Raw genomic sequence first — 21,133 nt, 5'->3', positions numbered from 1 at the left:
TGGGACTGGGTGGTGGAAAGGAAAAATGTTCTGCAGGTACTCTGGCAACTTAAAAATCTGTTGTTTGATCTTGTAGTGCCTTTCTTCAAAGTTTCCCAAATTCTTTAAACCTACTTACATTCTGTAATCTAAGGCATAGGGGACTGAAAAGCAGCAGAAAAGAGTAGTCAAAAAGAGTAAATCAGTGGAAGCTGGGGTTTATATTTAGCATTCCATTTGCTTTCAGGTTTCAGGATTGTGGCTGAGCTTTTTGGATAATTAAGACAAGTAGAATTAGGGACTTCTGCAGCTCAAACTTAATTTAAATTGATTGTCCTAAATTCTACAAAAGTGTGTGTGCTATGCTTTAGAGCAGAAAAGATACAGAGAACAAATTAGGAATGTGGGTTTACAGTTAATTCAACTATTCACATTTAGCATAAGCAACTACCATGTAAACTCACTTGAGGTGGGGCCTAGCCCTGCCTCTACTGAGTGGATCAGTAGTGTCTTAAAAACACAAGCACTGACTTGCCCCAAATTGTTATTACATGAAAACATAAAATATAGAGAGACTTTTTTTCTTTAGATTTTTTTGGTTGTTTACTTTGCTCTATCTTGTCAGGTGGACTGCCAGATGACTGCCAGGTCATCCTGCCAGTTGGGTTCACTTGTCAAGTGTTTTTGAATCATTTGAAATCAGTTGTGCAGTTAATTATTAATGATTCTTAAAATTGATGTTTTAAATAACATTAAAAAAATTCCTGATGTTACGGGAAAAAAACTGGTGTTTTTTTCCCCTAAGCTGTATTATAAGAAAATAATGAATTTGAGGAAATCATCCAAAATGCTAGTGACGTGCAGAGGTTTATTTCTCTGATAAGAGAAATATTAGTTTTATAGTCATTTGTACCAACATTTTATAAAATGTTCAATGGAATATGTTAACATCATCTCAGAAAAACTATTTTTGAAGAGTTAAATATCATGACTTCTTTAGATCTTCATATAAAAATATTTCAGGTAAAAGGCATAACTAATCTAAATTGTATTATAAATGAACATTACCATAGTTAACCAAAGGTTTATTAGACTTTTCATCTGACGTTTTTATGACAACATAAAATATTAAATACTCTGCTGTAAATGATCACTAGTTCCAGTAATTGCTCAGAGGATAGTTTTAATTTCAAAAGACAGTGTTCAATTAATCCTTGGGAAGTAATTGTGAAAGTTAACAAACAATTGGAAATAGGAAGTGTTCAAAAGTTAGGAAATAATTGTTTTACTCTCTCCCAATACCACCCATTTGAATTTAAATAAATTAAAAGTTTAATTAATCTTGATAGAATTCCACTTATCTTCCTCCTTTATAAAATAAAAGTAGTAGGAAGTTGAAAATTTAAAAATTTTTATTCCTTTTCCTCCAGAGCAACTTTTCATATCTTGGTTAAATTCAGATAATTCATAAAAAAGTAATATTGCAATTGTATGACAAAATTTTATAACAGTAGATATATCAAAGGATAATATTAAAAATTATCCTCAATTTTTTCTTATAATTTTTAATTACAAAAACGGAGGGGAGGGTATAGCTCAGTTGTAAAGGGTGTGCTTAGCATACATGAGGTCCGGGATTCAGTCCCCAGTACCTCCATTAAAAATAATAATAAGCAAACCTAATTACCTCACCTTTCCCCCCAAATAATAATATAACCACATTATACAAGCTTTGAAAGAACAATCATTCCATCACACTAACATATAAGTTGTTCATTTTTTGGTATATTTCCAACCACTTAAAAATTTTTTTGCATTAGAATAATTTGGGATTTCTGTGAAACATAAATCACACTTTTTAACAATCACCTCAGATGATTGTTTGCAAGTTAGAGAACCAAAGACTAAAGATAATTTTTTAAGAGCCCCTGTTATTTAAACTTACATAACATTACTTTTAACAGATAAGATGTGAGCAAGTTCTAATAGGCTTTGCAAAATTATGTGTATTATGTAATGGGTTTTAAGTGGAAGCATTTTAAATTTTATTGAAGTATAGTTGCAGTACAATATTATATAATTTACGGGTGTACAATGTAGTGATTCACAATTTTTTAAGGTTATACCACATTTATAGTTATAAAATATTGGCTCTATTCCCTGTGTTGTGCAGTATATCCTTGTAGCTTCTTTTACCCCTAATAGTTTGTCTTAATCCCCTACCTCTATACCACTCCGCCCTTGCCTCTCCTCACCGATGACTAGTTTATTCTCTATTATCTGTGAGTCTGCTTCTTTTCGTTATAGTCACTAGTTTGTTGTATTTTTAAAATTCCACATATAAGTGATATCATACAGTATTTGTCTTTGTCCGACTTATTTCACTTAGCATAGTGCCCTCCAAGTCCACCCAAGTTGCTGCAAATGGCAAAATATCCATCTTTTTTATGATTGAGTAGTATTCCATTGTATATGTATACCACATCTTCTTTATCCATTCATCTATTGGTGGACACTGAGGTTGCTTCCATATCTTGGCAATTGTAAATAATGCTGCTGTGAACATTGGGGTGCATGTATCTTTTCGAATTAGTGTTTTTGTTTTTTTCAGATACGTGCTCAGGAATGGAATTGCTAGGTAAGTATGGTAGTTCTATTTTTAGTTTTGTTGAGAAACCTACATACTGTTTTCCACAATGGCTGTACCAATTTACATTCCCACCAGCAGTATACTAGGGTTCCTTTTTCTCTAATCCTTGCCATCATTTGTTATTCTTGTTCTTTTTGATGGTAGCCATTCTGACAGCTGTGAGGTGATAACTCAATGTGGTTTTTATTTGCATTTCCCTGAAGATTAGTGATGTGCAGCATCTTTTCATGTCCTTGTTGGCCATCTGCATTTCCTCTCTGGAAAAATATCTGTTCAGTTCTTCTGCCCTAGATGGAGGCATTGTCTGTTGGTTAATGACAGAAAGATCTGAAAATCCCTGATGTCAAAACAAAATTCAAAACAGTATTAAGAATTTTTATTTTTAAAATTTAAACCAAGCATTTGTTATCAAGTAGATTCCTATATAAATGTACATAACTGTGCTAAGTATATTTAAGAATATTTAACTTATAGGTAACATGTTTTCATATAAATCTAGTAAATAACACCTGGGATAACATTAGTAGGTCAAAGGCAGGGTGTTCACATGTTCTTGTGATAGTTTCAGCAATAATGGAATTTGAATATGACCTTCAGCATAACCTTTGCTTTTCCCTCATATGAGGCCAACTATAATAACAACATTGATCTTTCTGGCTACTTGGTTTACATAGCTCTGTTCAGAGAAGATACAATGAAAACTTTATATTCTTTGGTTCATTGTTTTGTTAATTGGTATGATTTATGAGCACCTCGAATGTCTAGATGCTTTATTTTCTTTTCAGTCCTTGGAAAACAATTCATAGTAGATATTATTGTTTCAAAGTGGAAACACAGGTGCTGGGAGAGATTCAGTAGTTGATACAAGGTGATCAAATTAATTTTATCACACTGTTTCTCCAAAGCAGGCTGATATTTTAAAAAACTGAATGATGTTTTTTAAAAAATGAGATGTCTGCTATGGTGATGCTACGAGTGTAGGCTCTGTGAGTCTTCCTATATTAGTCAAAAATGTCTTTCTCTATATATGTGTTTTGAACTAATCAATTCATGTTGGAAAAAACTAGAAAATTTTTTTTGCATTTTTTACATACCCATTTATAGTCATAATTTTTACTGAAATGCATAAGTAGAATCATACATGAAGTACATTTTTTCTTGTCTTTTCCTCCCTCCACCCGTAGAACTCTGCCCACCATAACCATATTAACAACTTTGTTTTACAAAAATGAATTATATTACACATATTTAAATCTCTTTTCATTCAATAAAATCTTGTGGAAATTTCCCTAAATTACCTGTTATAGCACTAATTCATTTTATATGGGCATGTAAAATTCCATGATGTAGATGCATCATAATTTATTAGATCATTTCTCTACTGGTTGGCATTTACTTTGTTAACTGATTTTGCTGCTGCAAAATTTGCAGTAAGTAATTTTATACAAACACTTTATATCCTGGTGCTTTTATTTCTGTGGGTAGGCCCTAGGAAAAAGATTGCTGTGTTTAAAAGATGAGTAATTTTTATTTGAGGAGCTTTTGCTGGTGGCCATAGCAATTCATATTTCCTTCAGCAGTGTTTGAAATCACTTTTCCTCATTGCTTTAGTGGTGTTAATACCCTCTGACAGTTTTATCATTCTGATTAGTATAAAATGATAGCTATTATTTTCATTTGTTTTTCCCGTTCTGGAACTTTGTACATGGTGCCATGTTATTTTTAACCATTTACATTTTCTCTTCTGAGAATTGCCTACCCATATTCTTTGGCATTTTTCCCAGTGAGTAGTTTTGGTTTTCCTGGCCAGTTGTAAGCACTGTATATTATCTGTCATCTGCATTTGGGAAGCTGGTGACTTGAATTCATCTTACTTCACTCCCACTCTCAACTCAACCTGTGTACCTGTACTGAACCAAGCAGCTGGATGCAAGGAAACCTCAGGCCTATGGCAGTCTCACAGAATAGGGCTCGTGCAGAACTTAGGGCAAGGAATAAGAAACATCTGTAGAAATACTTAGCACCCTTTCCCTGTCTTTCTGCCCCAGAGGAATGTTGACATCAGCCTTCAAGAAATCAAAATGGAGCTGAACTGGCAGGCTGAGTCCTCCCTACTCTTGAGCAAATATTTCTCTCTGGTTTTTCATCTGAAGACTACCAACAGCCAACTTGCTGTCTACACCTGTTACACAGCTGTCGTGGTCAAGAAGGGTCAACTACTACACTAGGACTGCCAATTCTGAGCTCAGGGAATGGACAGAAAAAAATAACTGCATATCCAAGGATCCAGCAACAGGAAAGGAATATAAACAAACTGTTGGGACAGGCCCCCAGCAAAACAGAGCTACAAAATAATAGGAACACAGTGAGACTGAAAGTGCAGTATTAAAAAAAAAACAAAAACAAAAACCCTCTGGAGCCAAAAGCCATTATTTTTGAACCGACTACAATGGTCAAATGGAGGAAAATGGTAACATGGAGATTTAAATTTGTGGTCCAGAGAATCTAGTGGAAGAAATATTTTTAAACCTAAAGCAAAAAGGTAAAGGAAGGGTAAAAATAACAGATTTTTATGGTAGAACAGGGAGACCTAATGTGTATAATGAGAGCTCTAAAAGGAAAAAAAAGGAACAGATTGAAGAAAGGCAATTTTAGAAAGATGAAAAGTCTTGAGCTGAAAGGGACATGAGTCTATAACTTCAAAGGGCATGCTGAGTTCCAGGCAGAATTTGTGGTAATAATAATAAATGTCAGTTACTAAGTGCTCACTCTGCCAGGCAGTGTTCTTATGGCTTTATATTTATTAACTCATTGAGTCCTTACAACAGCCCTACGATATAGGTGAGGAAAAAGAGGTTAAGTAGATAGAAAGTGAATCCAAGAGATGTGACTCCAGAGCTTTCACTAAACTGCTTCAAAGAGCAAAGACCTATATTTAGGCAAATCTTGTTACAATTTATGAACTCCGGAGAACAAGGGTGAAATCTTCCAAGTTCCAGGGAGAAGGAGCAAGTAATCAGCAAAAGAAAAAGAGCCTGTCACCAGAGTTGTGATTTGTAGTACCATAAGCAGAAAGCAGTGGGAAAATTTATATGTACTACTGATTGAAAAGGACCACAAGCCAAGATTTCTCTAACCAATCACATTATTCCCCTATCAGGCTGATACAAAGATTTGCTGGTTTATCACAATTGAACAACTAACCCCCGCTACCATCTGATGAAAATACTCAAAGAAAGGGAAATCTAATGACATTTAACCTTTGTCTTCACAGATGCAATTCCTCCTGCCTGGAATAACTCTTCCTTTTCTGTAGCAGTGTAACACCTCATTCTTTTTTTTCTTTAATTAAAGTATATAGTTGATTTGCAATATTATATTAGTATCAAGGGTACAACAAAGTGATTCAGTTTTATGTATACATCTATTTTTCAGATTATTTTCCATTACAGGTTATTACAAGATATTGAATACAGTTCCCTGTGCTATACAGTAAATCCTTATTGCTTATCTATTTTATGTATAGTAGTTTGTATCTGTTAATCTCATACTCCTGATTTCTCTCTCTCTCCCTTCACTTTTGGTAACCATAAGTTTGTTTTCTATGCCTGTGAGTCTGCTTTGTATATATATTCATTTGAATTATTTTTTTAGATTCCGCATATAAATGATATCATATAATAGTTGTCTTTCTCTGTTTGACTTGGTATAATATTCTCTAGGTCCATCCATTTTGCTGCAAATGGCAATATTTCATTCTTTTTAATGGCTGAGTAATATTCCTCTGTGTTTGTGTGTGTGTGTGTGTACACATATATATGTCACATCTTCTTAAGCCAACTATTTGTTGATATGCACTTGGGTTGCTTTTAAGTCTTGGCTATTATAAATAGTGCTTCTATGAACATTAGGGTTCATGTATCTTTTTAAATTAGAGTTTTCATTTTTTCTGGATATGTATGTACCCAGGAGTGGAATTGCTGGATTGTATGGTAGTTCTATTTTTAGCTTTTTGTTTGTTTGTTTTATGAGGAGAGGTAATTAGGTTTATTTATTTGTTTCTATTTGAAGGAGGTACTGGGAATTGAACCCAGAACCTTGTGCATGCTATGCATGTGCTCTACCACTTGAACTATACCCTCCCCCCTATTTTTAGTTTTTAAAGGAAACTCCATACTATTTTCTATAGTGATTACACCAATTTACATTCCCATCAACAATATAGGAGGACTCCTTTTGCTCTACACCCTCTCCAGCATTTATTATCTGTAGACTTCTTGTTTGTTTGTTTGTTTCGGGGGAGAAGGTGATTAGGTTTTTATTTATTTACTTTTAGTGGAAGTACTGGGGATTGAACCCAGAACCTTGTACATGCTATGTACACACTCTACCACTGAGCTATACCCTCCCCACTTACTGTAGACTTTTTCATGATAGCTATTCTGACCTAACACCTCATTCTTAACATCTTAACTTCTTTCAGGAAATCTTTTGCAACCCCCTAAGTCTGAGTTTTATGCTAATCCTAAATGTTCCCATAGCACCTTGTACATTCCCCATCTTGGCACTTGTCCTCATGAAATTGAAAGCTCTGTAAGGACATAGGCAGACTATGCACATTTTGTTCACTGTGGTAGCCCCAGTGCCTAGCACAATGCCTGGAGTATATAGTAGGTTGACTGAATGATTAAAATTTATGTATAGTAAAAATTAGCAAATCTCTTTTTTGCCCTACTCAGATTGTTCTAGTAGTAGCTATTCAGGGAAAATAAAGCTTTAAGTTTGTCTTCAGTAGATACTTAAAGCCCTATTCAAGTATGCATTCTTTATATTTCTGTATTTATCTTGTGGCTGTTTTATAAAATTTTAAATTCACAAAATTACAACATAAATGAGTGTATAAAATTTATCCCTATAGAGTCAATTAATGTAAGGCATATTTACAATGCATATTATCCATGTTGGGTTCAAACGTCTATTATTTGTTCTTTTTGAAAGGCAGAATTAACAGGAAAGTGTACAAATGAATTTGCAAGATTAATCAAAACACTCAGATACAGTGTTTTAATACTCTGAAAAGAATTATGTTAATCCTATTTTTCTCTGTTTCTCTGCAGATTAAAGCTAAAAATTATGACAAGGTCGAAAAGGTGAGTTCTTTTAAATATACTTTGAATTTTATGCCGAAGTTAATTTAGAACTTAGCATTTTACTGTATTTGCCTTACATATATTAACAATTATTGAATCGAGGTAGTAATTATATGGGAGTTTATGGTACTTATTCAACTTTTTTATATGCTTGAAAATGTTCATAATAGAATTTTGGAAAAGAAAATAATTATATTATACTGACCAGAATTATGAGAATGATTTTGATTATGTAAACAAAATAGAAGGAGTTGTTATTTTCATGAATCTAAAATTCATGAAAGGAGCTGAATTTGTTTCTTTAATGTTTCATTGCAACTATGTACATATGAAATTTATTTAACTGTGGATTCTGGTAATATTTTATTGTATTTACAGCTATTTCAGAGATGCCTTATGAAGGTTTTGCACATTGATTTATGGAAGTGCTATCTTTCATATGTCCGAGAAACCAAGGGTAAACTACCAAGTTACAAGTAAGTGAAATCAGGATTTTAAGAATGCAAGTCTTCTCCAGGCACACAGTCAATCCCATAGAAATTCACACCTTCTCTTAACTCCAGATGAGGAAACTGAAGGATTTAAAAATTCACAATTCTCTGAGAAGTCAGTAAACCATGGAAAAAATACTTCAAAGAAAGCCACTGGCATTAGACTTCTGGAGAATAAAATCATCCAAGCCCCTCTTCTATATTGAAACATTGTACATTTGCAACACCAAATCACTTTGTTAGTAGGCTTATTGTCAAACTTAATAAAAAGCATCTTATTACTTATCATGGCACAACTCTTGGCAGGTTACAATGCAATATGCAACTTAAGAATTCCGAGGCATCTTTGACAACTGAATTGTTGTGTATTTGACCTCCTCAGTAGGACTGACCCCCATCTATCCAACTTTGCTGATCTAAATAATAGACCTTCTCAAATGCTGTTTTTGTATATAGTAAACAGGCAAATTATCTCCATAACCAGAATTCTTAATTTTCTTTTCCTCATTATCCTTTACTGTCTTATATTAAAGAAGTTTTTTGTCCCTAAATTTTACTTCAGAGCTAGTAGATCTTCAGACATAACTTACCTTCTTAATCAGATATTTCCATGTTTGAATCTGCTACATATAAGATTAAGCAGTTTGAAGGATTAAATATAAATAAAACATGGCCTCTGTCTGTGATAAGCTCACAAGCAGTAGATAAAGTATATTAACTAATTACAGTGACAAACTAAACACAAAATAATTACTTTTTTATATACTTGCAAAGATGTCTGTACATTTTGTTTATAAAGGTTTAAATGGTGTTTTTTAAAATATTGTGTTTTAGTTGTACATACATTTTAATAATATATAATTTTTTAAAAAATGTCTTTCACATTTATTTCAGAGAAAAAATGGCTCAAGCATATGACTTTGCACTGGATAAAATTGGAATGGAAATTATGTCTTATCAGGTAGAGTTAAATCTTTTTAATAGGTATACCTAATAAATTTGAAACTACCAAGAAAGATACTAATATTTTATTTTATTTCTTAGATTTGGGTGGATTATATCAATTTCTTAAAAGGCGTGTAAGTATTTTTACAGTTTTATTTTCCATGTGAACAGTTGATTTAACTATAATGTAATTGATGGCATTTCTTATCCAATGCCAGGGAAGCTGTTGGATCTTATGCAGAAAATCAGAGAATAACAGCTGTTCGAAGAGTTTATCAGCGAGGTTGTGTTAATCCAATGATCAACATTGAACAACTGTGGAGAGACTATAACAAGTATGAAGAGGTAAATTAGACCAGAATAGTTTATTATTATAACCAAGCCATTTTAATTTTTATACATTGTGGATTTGTGGGTTCTAGCCTTTCTAATATCAGATACCTGGATATCAGTGCTGCATATGTTTGTTTTTATATTGATTTAATGAAAGAACCATTCCTAATGTTTTGATAGTGTCATATTACTGTTATTTTTTACAAAATATCCTGGGAGAATTATAATTCTTACAAAACTATTTTTATTCAGTGCTAAACCATATCCGCACAATCTTATACACACGTGTGGCCATTGATCTCTTATGAAACAGTTCCTTTTTAGAATTGTTTTTCTAGTAGTAATAATGAGTTGCAGATACACCTCTTTCACCCAGTTACAATGATGTGATTATTGCTTTGCAACTGTGAGATGTGGGTCTGTGGTCCAACATCTTTGTCTCATCAGTATATGCTTTAACCAGCTGAACTGCTAAGCCCATATATGTAAACATGCATGCCAAATAAGCTCTATCTTTAAAAGAAAGTTCCTTATATGTCTCCTGTGGTTTGGAAGAACTATGTAGGATATTGAAATTGTCTCTCATAGGCATGGGCAATGGTTCTCAAACTTTTTGGTCTTGGGGTTTTAAAAAGTATTGAAGACCTCAACTGACACAACATTGTAAAATGATTATAAATCAATAAAAAATGTTAAAAACAACAACAACAACAACAACAACAAAAAAGTATTAAAGACCTCAAAGAACTTTTAATTTAATGTGGCTTTGATCTAGCAATACTTAGAATATTGGAATTATAACTGAGAAACTTTCAAGTTATTTATTTATTAAATCATTTAAAGTTTACAGTAATAAACCCCTTACATTTTAACATAGGTAGCATTAAAACAAATTGTATTTTCCAAAACAAGAAAAAATTTTATGAGAAAAGTGTCAGTTTCATATTTTTACAAATCTCTTTAATATCTAGCTTAATAGAAGACAGCTAGGTTTTCTGCTTCTAAATTCAGCCTGTTATGATATTGAATGTCATGTAGACTCTGAAAAACTCCACTGTATACCTATGAGAGAGGCAAATCGTGTCTTAGTATTATATGAAAATTGTTTTGATCTCATAGACTCTGAAAGGGCCTTGGGGAACAGGAATCTTTGACTGCTCTGAGAATTGCTAGGCATGAATGATATTTATGTCCCCTTCTGACTTCTACATTTATTTTTAAAGTTATGCAGACCTAGTTAGAAAAGCCATGGCTATTCACCCAGATGAATCTGTACATCATTCTTTGTTAGTACAATTTTATGTGAAATAATTGACCCTTTCTAAATCATTCCCTATCTTTAGAATTCCTGACGTATGGAAACTTACTGCCATCTCATGACACATGGGCAGATCCTCGAAGACCTCTTAAGCATATAATATGATTGAACTTTTATTTTATTAATAAAAAAAAACTTCTTAAAATAAACAATTTAAAGTAGTTTAGCAGATGAATAAATTAACTATTATACTAACATTAAAAAATACTTGATTTTTAAAATAATATACATTTTCCTTTGTTTTTCTTAGGGTATTAATATTCATTTAGCTAAAAAAATGATTGAAGATCGGAGTAGAGATTACATGAATGCTCGGCGTGTAGCAAAGGTATGGAATTCCATCAGGCTACTTACTTTTATGTTTGTTATGAGTATGTTATTTACAGAGGAGCTTTCCCTGTCTGGTGTTGCTCTTAATATTTTCAATCATTAGCAATTGTAACTAATGACAATTACATTTTCTGAGCTGATATTAGAAATGAAATACCTCTTTACAGACAGGTTAAAGGACAAAATAGAATAAATGAAGTTTAGAAGAAATTATAGAGGCAAAGTTCTACTTAGAATTGACCAAGTAGTTGTTATCTATCCCTCCTTCTGCTCATACATGTCTGAACACTGTACTACTCTATGGTCTAACGACATAGCTCTCAGGGACAGAGTTTTGTTTCTTGTGTACATACCTTTCCATTCATTGACACTGTTAGAAGTTATGGAAAATAGCCTAGTACAACAAACTATTGAAATTTTAAAAGACAGATAGTTTCTCCAAAGATGGAGTTAATGACGTCAACAGATCATCAGTCATGTTGATCTGTGTGTGTAACTCCTCTGTCCTGGAGAGTGACTTCCTAGACTACCTGCAGAGAGGGTCCAGGGGTGTTCTCTTCACCTGTTCTTGGGTAGGTAATCTTCTGTTATCTTTCTCCCTGCTCTTAGATTATATTAACAAAGAGTATCTGGGGGGAAAAAATAGGCATTTTGAATAAAATATTCCAAACTGAATCAATTCCATTCCATACATCTTAGTGGTTCTTAGGCTCACCACAGAATTCTAAATGTTTGTTGTCTAGGAATATGAGACAGTAATGAAAGGTTTGGACCGCAATGCTCCCTCGGTGCCTCCTCAGAATACCCCTCAAGAAGCTCAGCAGGTGGATATGTGGAAGAAATATATACAGTGGGAAAAGAGCAACCCTCTTCGTACAGAAGATCAGACCCTTATAACTAAAAGAGGTAACAAGATTAACCCTCCTGGGCCTCCAATTACATGTATGTTAGGCCACTTGATGTTGTCTATTCTGTAGGTTACTGAGGCTGTTATTTTCCCCAGTCTTTTTTCTCTTATGTTCTTCAGATTCAGTAATTTCTATAAATCTGTCTTCATGTTCACTGATCTTTGTTTTATCATATCCAATATGCTGGTGAGCCCATCTAGTAAATTCTTCATCTCAAATATTTTACTTTTCAGTTATATAAATTTCCATTTTGGAAATTTTTGTATTTTTTATAGTTCCTTTTTTATAGTTTTTCTTTCTCTGTTGAGATTCCATGGCCATTACCATCTTTTTCTTTATATCCTTAAACATTTATAACAGTAGCTATAAAATTCTTGTCTGCTAATTCCAACATCTGGGGCATTGTGGGTTGGTATCTTTTTCTCTTGACTATAGGTCACATTTTTTTTTGTTTTGTCATGAGTCTAGACATTTAAAAAAATTTTTTGGACATTGTACAGATGTGTAAATGATACATAGTAAAGACTGTATTCTGTTATATTTCTCTGAAGAATGTTGAGTTTTATTTTAGCAGGAAGTTAAATTACTGGATGATCGCCTGGACCTTGTGGAGGCTTGGTTTTACACTGTTAGGATGGGTCTGTGTTAGTAGCCTTTATCTCACAGTAAATCTCAGTCCTGGGATGGAGGACTTTGCTCCCAAGACATAATGGAAAGTTCATGGTGTTTACCCAGACCCTCTTAACTTGATGGGACTCAGATTCTGAACTCAGATGGGTCTCCATTACAGCAGGCAGCTGATGAGGTGTCTGTCCAGCCTTTTCAGCTTTGCATTCTGCTTGGGTTCTTTGTATTCTTCCCTGTGTATGTCTGTTTCAGAGTCAGCTAAAATAAAGATTTGAGGGCATTTATGCCCACATTTTCAGGTTCCACCCTCTGTGGCTCTCTTTTTGGGGACTTTCCCCCTTAATTTACAGCTGCTCTGTAACCCAGAATTCCATGTTACTTACCTCAAGCTGGTTAAGACTTCAGCATTCGGCTTGAATTCTAGCTATCCCAGAACTGTACACACTGGGCTGTGCCCTTAAGGGGAAAAGCCGTATTAAATATGGATCTCACCTAGTGTGGTTCCAGTTTTTTAAGGGCTCAATCCTCTCTGGTTTCTTTTGGTCATTCTCTAGTGCCTTTAAATAGTTGCCTTTTGTATTTTAGGTTTATGATTTTTATTTTCAGGACAGTTGGTCTGATACAGACTACTCTGCCACTGCCAGAACTAGAATTTGGAACTTCTAAAAGTTCCTCCAGGGAAATATATACAAGATCTTGTGGTAGCTCACAGCGAAAGAAAAAAAAAAATGTGACAATGAATATATGTATGTTCATGTATAACTGAAAAATTGTGCTCTACACTGGAATTTGACACAACATTGTAAAATGACTATAACTCAATAAAAAATGTTTAAAAAAATAAAAAATAAAAAGCTCTCCAAGACACACTAATTAGTAAGTGAAAAAAATACAATGCAGAACTGTGTGTATGGTATGTTGACTTTTGCCTAAGAAAGGAGAAGATGAAAATATATACTCATACTCTTTGTATTTGCATAAAGAAACTGGAAAGATACAACAGAAATTAATTTCAAAATGTTATTACTTGGGGTGAGAGGAATAAGATGGGAGCAGAGGGGTGGGAGTGAGAACTTTCACTGTATTTCTTCTCTTTCTGATCTCTGACCCATATTACCTATTTGAGAATAAAATAAAATTAATTTGAAATAACAGTTAAAAAAAAAATTCCTCAATCCTGCCTTGGTCTCTCACCTGGAGGCTTTTGCAAATACTGGTTTCTTTGCCTACACCATTTTCACACCTACTTCTGTCCTCTGTGCACTCTACTTACTCTCATCTGGCCAGATTCTATCCCTTCTTCAGGTTTCGCTTAGATGTCAGTTCCTTAGTAAAGCCTTTCTTGAGTCTCTAAACTATGTTAAGTCCTGCTACCAAAAGTTTGAAGAGTACACTGTACTTTCCTCATCATAATACTTACTACTTTTCATAACTGCTTTGTTAATATTGATATTCCCAATATTCTAGATTTCTTGAGTATAAGGAGTCTTATTCACTGGTGTATTCAGTGTCTTTCACATTCCCTAGCATATAGTTGGTGCTCAATAAATATTAATTTAATAAATGATGGATGTGTGGGGCTAGGGTGGATGAAAGTGCCAGAAATCACTAAAGCTTTTAATTTCTAATTAGCATTTATTATTGAGGACCATGTCTTAGCCTAAAGATTTTATTCTGATGCTTGTATTGGTAGTTTCATAAATAATATTAATTCTAATTGAATGTTGCAAATGTCTTCCCTTAGTTATGTTTGCTTATGAACAGTGCCTGCTGGTGCTGGGCCATCATCCTGATATTTGGTATGAAGCTGCCCAGTATCTTGAGCAGTCAAGTAAACTGCTAGCAGAGAAGGGGGTGAGTATTCATTTGTTTCCCCTTTTTGGTCTTTTTGTGGTTTTGATATAGCAATAATTTGCTAAAATATAACACTGGATTTTGGTAATAAAGTGTAAGTGTTGAAAACTTTAATTTTATGTCAGTATGAATCTTGGTGATGTTCTTATATGATTAGACAACCTTAATCCGGATTAAAATATAGTGGCTATTTTTTAATGCATCAAAGTGATGAATCATTTAGGGTATTTATATGATTTTTCTTTATGTTAAATAATGGAAAAAGTCTTTGGAATTTTTTAAGAATCTAGAAATGCATATATTTCCATATGTATACACATATGGGTGTGTGTTTTATTCTCTTTCAGCTATGTGAAAATTGTGAGCTTTCTATTTTTCTCCTAGGATATGAATAATGCCAAATTATTTAGTGATGAAGCTGCTAATATATATGAAAGAGCCATAAGCACTTTATTAAAGAAGAATATGCTTCTTTATTTTGCATATGCAGATTATGAAGAGGTGAGTTAAAATATTTAGAGCTTTCCTATAATTGGATATTTTACTGCAGCACTGAATTTGTTTTCTGGCTGCTTTGCCAGGCATATTGCTTTTGGAAGACAGAGATGATGCAAAGTGAACAGTTATTAGTTCTTAGCTTACTATATATTTGTGCTCAAAGCAGGTGCCATTGTGGGGTGCAGCCCCTGGATTCCTCAGAGCTCAAATCGTGCTTGTTTATGAATATATATATTTATATCCACTTCTTCTCTGCCACCTTAGAGTCGCATGAAGTATGAGAAAGTTCACAGTATATATAACAGACTTCTGGCAATTGAGGATATTGACCCCACCTTGGTGAGTAACTTTACAAACCTCTTTCCCACCTTGCAGTCTGCTTTAATAAAAAATTTTAATTTACATAAAGGAAAATTCACTGTTTTTGTTGTATAGGTCTGTGAATCTTGACCAATAACATAGAGTCATGAACCACCATCACAATTAAGATACAAAACACTTCAGTCATCCCACAGATTCCCTCATGTGACCCCCCTTGTAGTCAGCCCTTCCCTGTCTCCCAACCCCTGGCAATTACTGATCTGTTCTCTGCTTGATTTTTTTTTTTTTTTCAAGTGCAGCAATATGCTACAGCCACAGTGGGGCTTTCTCAAACACCTTCCTTGTGATCATGGTTTGAATGCCACATAACTGTTGCTTAATAAATATTTCTTTTTAAATAAATGGAGACAGGAGAAATCAACATTCTAGGAAGCAGTTGGATAGGAACTCACTTTATCGTGAATTCTGCTCTGTAACAGTGGTTTTCAAAGCCCTGAGTTTCTGTGAAATTGCAGTGGAACTCTTCCAGTGGGAGGGGAAGGGGACAGGCCCATGTGTAGAGCCCTAGATCCTCTGCCTCAAGCCAACTACAGCCATACTCCTTTTTTGTTTGTTTGTTTATCTTGGGATTCCACTGCCCTAATTGCTTGCATTTATTCGTCATTTAAAAATTCATTTAGCAAACTGATCTGTGCTATGTACTGTGCTAGATTCCAGGAATATAAAGACAAATAAGATAAAATTCATTTCCTGACAGAACTCATAGTTCATTCATCCATGTATCCGTCTATCAAAACTGGGCAATGTAACTTGACACCATCACAACTGGGCAAATCAGGACCCTACTGATAGTCACCCTATGTATATATAAATGTCCCAGGACATTTGTTCATTGAACAAGCATTGCATACTAATCATGTGTTGGGCACTCTGTAGATGCTGAGTATAAAATGGTTCATAAATAGTGTATCAATAAAGTTACACTATATGGTCTTTAGAAAACAGTGGGCCTTTAAAGCAGTAAATCAAGAAAATGTGAAGTTAAACATATATTGTTAAACATGCTTGTATTAGACCAAACCTTGAGTTTTCTGGGTGTTGGCTTTCATTAATGGAGTGTTTTCTAGTATTTTCACTTTTATTCCCTCCTCAAGATTTAATTTGCATGTTCTGGCACTAGATAATTGTGATGATTGGAAAACCTTGTGAATATACTGAAAAACCATTGAATTGTACATTTAAAGGGTGAATTTTGTGCTATGTGAATTATATCTCAATTTGAAAAACTTAATTTGTATGCATCTTTAATATCAGAAAAAATTTGCTTGTGGATTTAAGTAATACAATATCTTACTTTTTAATTTCTTGGGTATTCAAAATTGCTTTCTTATAAAGCAAACATGTTAGTGTAGAAATAAGGTGAGCCTGTATTGGATGCTACAGGGATCACGTTCTGCCTAATCTGTAGAAAACAAATACTTTTTTTGCATAGGTATATATCCAATATATGAAATTTGCAAGAAGAGCAGAAGGTATCAAATCTGGAAGAATGATATTTAAAAAAGCAAGAGAAGATACCAGAACCCGCCACCATGTCTATGTTACTGCAGCACTCATGGAATATTACTGTAGTAAGGTAAGCACTGAAAAAAAAATATAAAGGTAAAATAATTTGCTTCATCTGAGATACATTAATTAAAAGAAAGGCAGTCCTAGTTCCTATCATTAAACTTTAATTGCTCTGTATCATAAAGGAAGCCTAAGTGTATCTGTGTGAGATTACCTGAAGCATCATTCATATCCCCTTTGCCTGCTAAGTTATGCCTATTAAACTCTGTATTTCTGAATCTAAATCCTGTTGAATGGTTTTTAGCTCTGCAGTTTTTACTTAACATGATTTTAATCTCCATTTTAATTTTTAGTGTACTTTGTCATATTTAGGTGTTGTAGTTTTAATAGTCTTTGAGTATCTTCTCTGACATTTCATGAAAATCAGTATTTTCCTCTCTACCTCTAGGACAAATCTGTTGCCTTTAAGATTTTTGAGTTGGGGCTAAAGAAATATGGAGACATTCCAGAATATGTCCTGGCCTATATTGACTATCTGTCTCACCTCAATGGTAAGTGGACTCTAGATCTGTAATGGTTACTTAATAAGAAACCAACAGTGTCATCTTCTGAAATTATGTTGCTGGGCTTTTTTCCTTCTCATACGTATTATAATTCTGTCATCGCACCAGAACCAGGCACTTGATAGGCACTCAAGAAATGTTCGTGGCCTGTCAACTCAGAATTGATGCTTACTGAGTAATGGTTGATGCCTTTTGACTCTGCAGAATGGTCTTTAATTCAGCATCAAAGTCCCAACAGTCGTAGGATAAAGCCACAGATCTCTAGCTACCAAAACTCGAACATGCCCAAGGAGTAAAGTAAAATGCTTTGAGGCTACAGGGGAAGAGATTTCAAAAAGAAACATTATGTTTATGAGCATCTTTATCTTTATTTTCCTATTTTGTTATAGTAATAGTAATGGCCATCCTTTATTAAGTTCCTACCTTATACTCGGCACTAAGCCAGGGGATTCATATATATATATATATATCATTTGGTTTAGTTAATCACAGTTCAGAGTATATGTAATTTCATGACTAGGAATAATCTGGTATAAAAATTGATTTAAGAAAGAAATATAAAATTTTGTGCCATGTAAATGATATACAGGTATATATTAATGGTTTTAATGATATTTCAGAAAAATATAGCATTCTGTATACCTAAATGGTAGAAAAGAATAAAACTTAAACATGATTTTGTATTTCAGCTTAGTGGTTCCACGCTCTGGAAAAGGACTTAACTCCAAAAAGTGAGACGGTGGAGCATTTAATTAAAAAGAAAATTTCTTGTATAAAATGAATGTTCCTCACCAATTTTACATTATTTTGCTTGATTTTTAACAATAATTACTACTGTGTATAATATTTTTTACTCTAAAATTGAGGGTGGTATCTGATGTCAGCATTATTATCTTCTAAAATCAATGTCTTAGCTTGTTCATCCATCAACCCATCTATCCCTCATTTGTTCAGTACCTTTTGGTTAGTAAGGTCTGGAAATACAAAGGTGAATAGGACTCCATTCTTACCCTCAGAGCATTCTCCTCAGGGGATCAGATGTATAAATGTAATTGCATCATCATTTGGTTCTTAATTGTAGCATAAATTCTGGGGTTAAGTGTATAATCTTATTTCAGATTTCTTATATGCAGAATGGTCATAATAAGAGTATCTTTCATAGGACTGTTGAGAGAATTAAATGAATTTTTGCTTGTGTTTGACTTACATATGTGAAATGTGGTAAGCATACAATATATGATTATTTTTGATGATGGTGGCAATCATGAAAAAAATGTGCTGACTTTTATAATAGAGTCCTGAATGAAGTACTTTGGAAGCACGGAGAGGAGAGTATTATCTGAGTTCTAGAGCTGTGCTGTGCAATTACGGTAGCCTCTAGACGACTAAGTATTGAGCACGTGAAGTGTGGTAGGCCAAAATGAGATGTGGTGTAAGTCTAAAATACATACCTGATTTCAAAGAGTTATTCAGAAAAAAATGTAAAAAAACCTAATAATTTTTCATATTGGTTACATGTTGAAATAATAATTTAGACATACTGGATTAAATTATATTAAAATTTATTTCACCTGTTTTTATTCTTTTAAATGTGGCTAGTAGAAAATTTAAATTATTGGACAGTGCTGTTCTAGAGGGTGAGAGAAGGGAACATGAGACGGGTCTTGAAGGATAAGTAACAGTTATCCTGGTAAAGAAGATACAGGAAAATGCATTATTCCAGGCAGAGAACACAGCATGTAGCAAGCAGTGGGAAGTTACATGGAATGGCAAAAAGTGTGTCTGGAGCAAAGCTTGGAATAAATAAAGTTAAAAGAATAAAATACAAGATTAACTTATTTTTTTAAGTACAGTCTGTTAAGTTGAAGATGAAAGCCATGAATGTGGTGCCATCGTCTTCAGTCTGATACATATAATCTCTTGGTTTTACTTTGCATATGTGGACATGTAGTAAAACTGAATAACTACCCCGAGGCAATAAAAACCAACTACTCTGCTGGATTTTTTTAAAAAGCAATTTTATTGAGGCATAATGTATATACTATAAATGTACTCATTTTAAATATACAGTTCAATGATTGTTAGTAAAGTTACTACTGGATTCTTACATTTTAAAAGATCTCTTATAGCTTAGCAAGCAGTGTCATTTTCCTGCTTCCAGCTACAGAGGAACCTCCTTAGACTTTTAAATTTTAATCCACCTCTGGTTACCATTCTTAATTCATTTGCCATTTGCATATTTTTTTTTTTTTACCAATCTAGATATGGTACCTAGACAAGAATTCAAAGTACTTAAATACAGAGTAGTCTTGGTACTGCAAAGTAAGAAAATCAAATATGTAAATTTGTGATTGTCATCCTTCACATTCCATGTATTTTTTTAAAAAAAGGGAAGAGAGGGAAATAGCTCAGTGGTAAAATGTGTTTTTAGCATGCATGAGGTCCTGGGTTCATCCTCCATTAAAAAATAAAAATTAAAAAGGTAACAAATAAAAAATAACAATAGTCTGGCACTTATAATGTCATCATATAGGTAATTTTCATTATTTTTTAAAAAACAAATGAGATACCCGATTCATGAATTGTTTGACATTACAACTGCTGTATACTGTAGGGGGAGGGCTGAACTGGAGGTAAAGAGACCTGCCTTCTAGTTATGACTCTCTTACTCAGTAATGGTGAGCCGGGTCAATCCAGTTCATCTTTTTTTGAACCTTAAGTTTCCTCATCTATAAATATTCGGTGTGATAATAGCTACCTTTCTGCATAGAATTTTTGGGAGGATTAAGCAGGGTAATGCACTGTTGAATTGTAAAACTGAATTTTTAAAATATTTAACATCTTTTTTAATATTCTAGAGGACAATAATACCCGAGTTTTGTTTGAACGAGTTTTAACATCTGGAAGTCTTCCTCCTGAGAAGTCTGGGTAAGCCATCGTGAAAACTTGTTGGTCGGGTTCTAATGGCAGCTTTAATACTTGAATTGTGGTCTATAGGGTGAATGTTTGCTTGTTGAGTAAAAGTTTCAAGAGAAATTTCCCTTCTCTCTTGAAGCTTCATTTACCAGTGCCTGCCTGCATTATTTTCATATCTATTTAAGATTTGTTTTAAAAAATTTGCATACTGATTAGGATTATTTTGACAGATGCTTCAGTAATTTATTATTAAATATTTTAATGTATCTTTCTATATGTCCCTAGAAATTGGTATGAACAAATTAGAGAAGAGTTCTAAAATTTTTACTTCCCTTACTTGAGACCAAATACTCTTACATATTGAAAGTTTGACACGTTATATCCCTGATTTACGGTTTTGACTCTGTCAGTTTTACCGAACAGAGGAACAACATGACATAGTGGTACAGTGAAAGTAGCAAGGCTTTGGAATCTTGGGTTCAGATTCCAGCTCAGCCAACTACACCTTGCGCAGATTTCCTAACCTTACCAAAACTTACTTTCTTATCGAGTAGCAAAAATGTCTACCAGTATAGGACTTTTGTGATAGTCCTTTACCTAGCATATAGTAGGAACTCAGTGTATTACTTTAATACAGAGGTGCTTAGTGACACTTAAGTAGAGTCTCAGAGAATTAATTTT

The 21,133-nt window shown here is 33.6% G+C and overlaps 1 protein-coding gene across 1 annotated transcript in view; it reads left to right on the top strand.

Moving 5' to 3' along the window:
- Window positions 1-21,133, top strand: part of CSTF3 (cleavage stimulation factor subunit 3) — a 62,024-nt gene that overhangs the window by 35,559 nt on the left and 5,332 nt on the right. The window contains exons 4-16 of the mRNA XM_006195063.3: window positions 7,747-7,779; window positions 8,158-8,255; window positions 9,165-9,231; window positions 9,315-9,349; window positions 9,434-9,560; window positions 11,117-11,194; window positions 11,940-12,102; window positions 14,476-14,585; window positions 14,970-15,086; window positions 15,348-15,422; window positions 16,897-17,040; window positions 17,422-17,524; window positions 20,395-20,464. Of these exons, the coding sequence (XP_006195125.1) occupies window positions 7,747-7,779; window positions 8,158-8,255; window positions 9,165-9,231; window positions 9,315-9,349; window positions 9,434-9,560; window positions 11,117-11,194; window positions 11,940-12,102; window positions 14,476-14,585; window positions 14,970-15,086; window positions 15,348-15,422; window positions 16,897-17,040; window positions 17,422-17,524; window positions 20,395-20,464 (1,220 nt within the window). The remainder of the gene's footprint in view (window positions 1-7,746; window positions 7,780-8,157; window positions 8,256-9,164; window positions 9,232-9,314; window positions 9,350-9,433; window positions 9,561-11,116; window positions 11,195-11,939; window positions 12,103-14,475; window positions 14,586-14,969; window positions 15,087-15,347; window positions 15,423-16,896; window positions 17,041-17,421; window positions 17,525-20,394; window positions 20,465-21,133) is intronic.

The sequence above is a fragment of the Camelus ferus genome, chromosome 10 (genome assembly GCF_009834535.1).
Source record: "Camelus ferus isolate YT-003-E chromosome 10, BCGSAC_Cfer_1.0, whole genome shotgun sequence".
NCBI classification, from domain to species: Eukaryota; Metazoa; Chordata; class Mammalia; order Artiodactyla; family Camelidae; genus Camelus; species Camelus ferus.
This window is presented reverse-complemented; position numbering and strand designations above follow the sequence as displayed.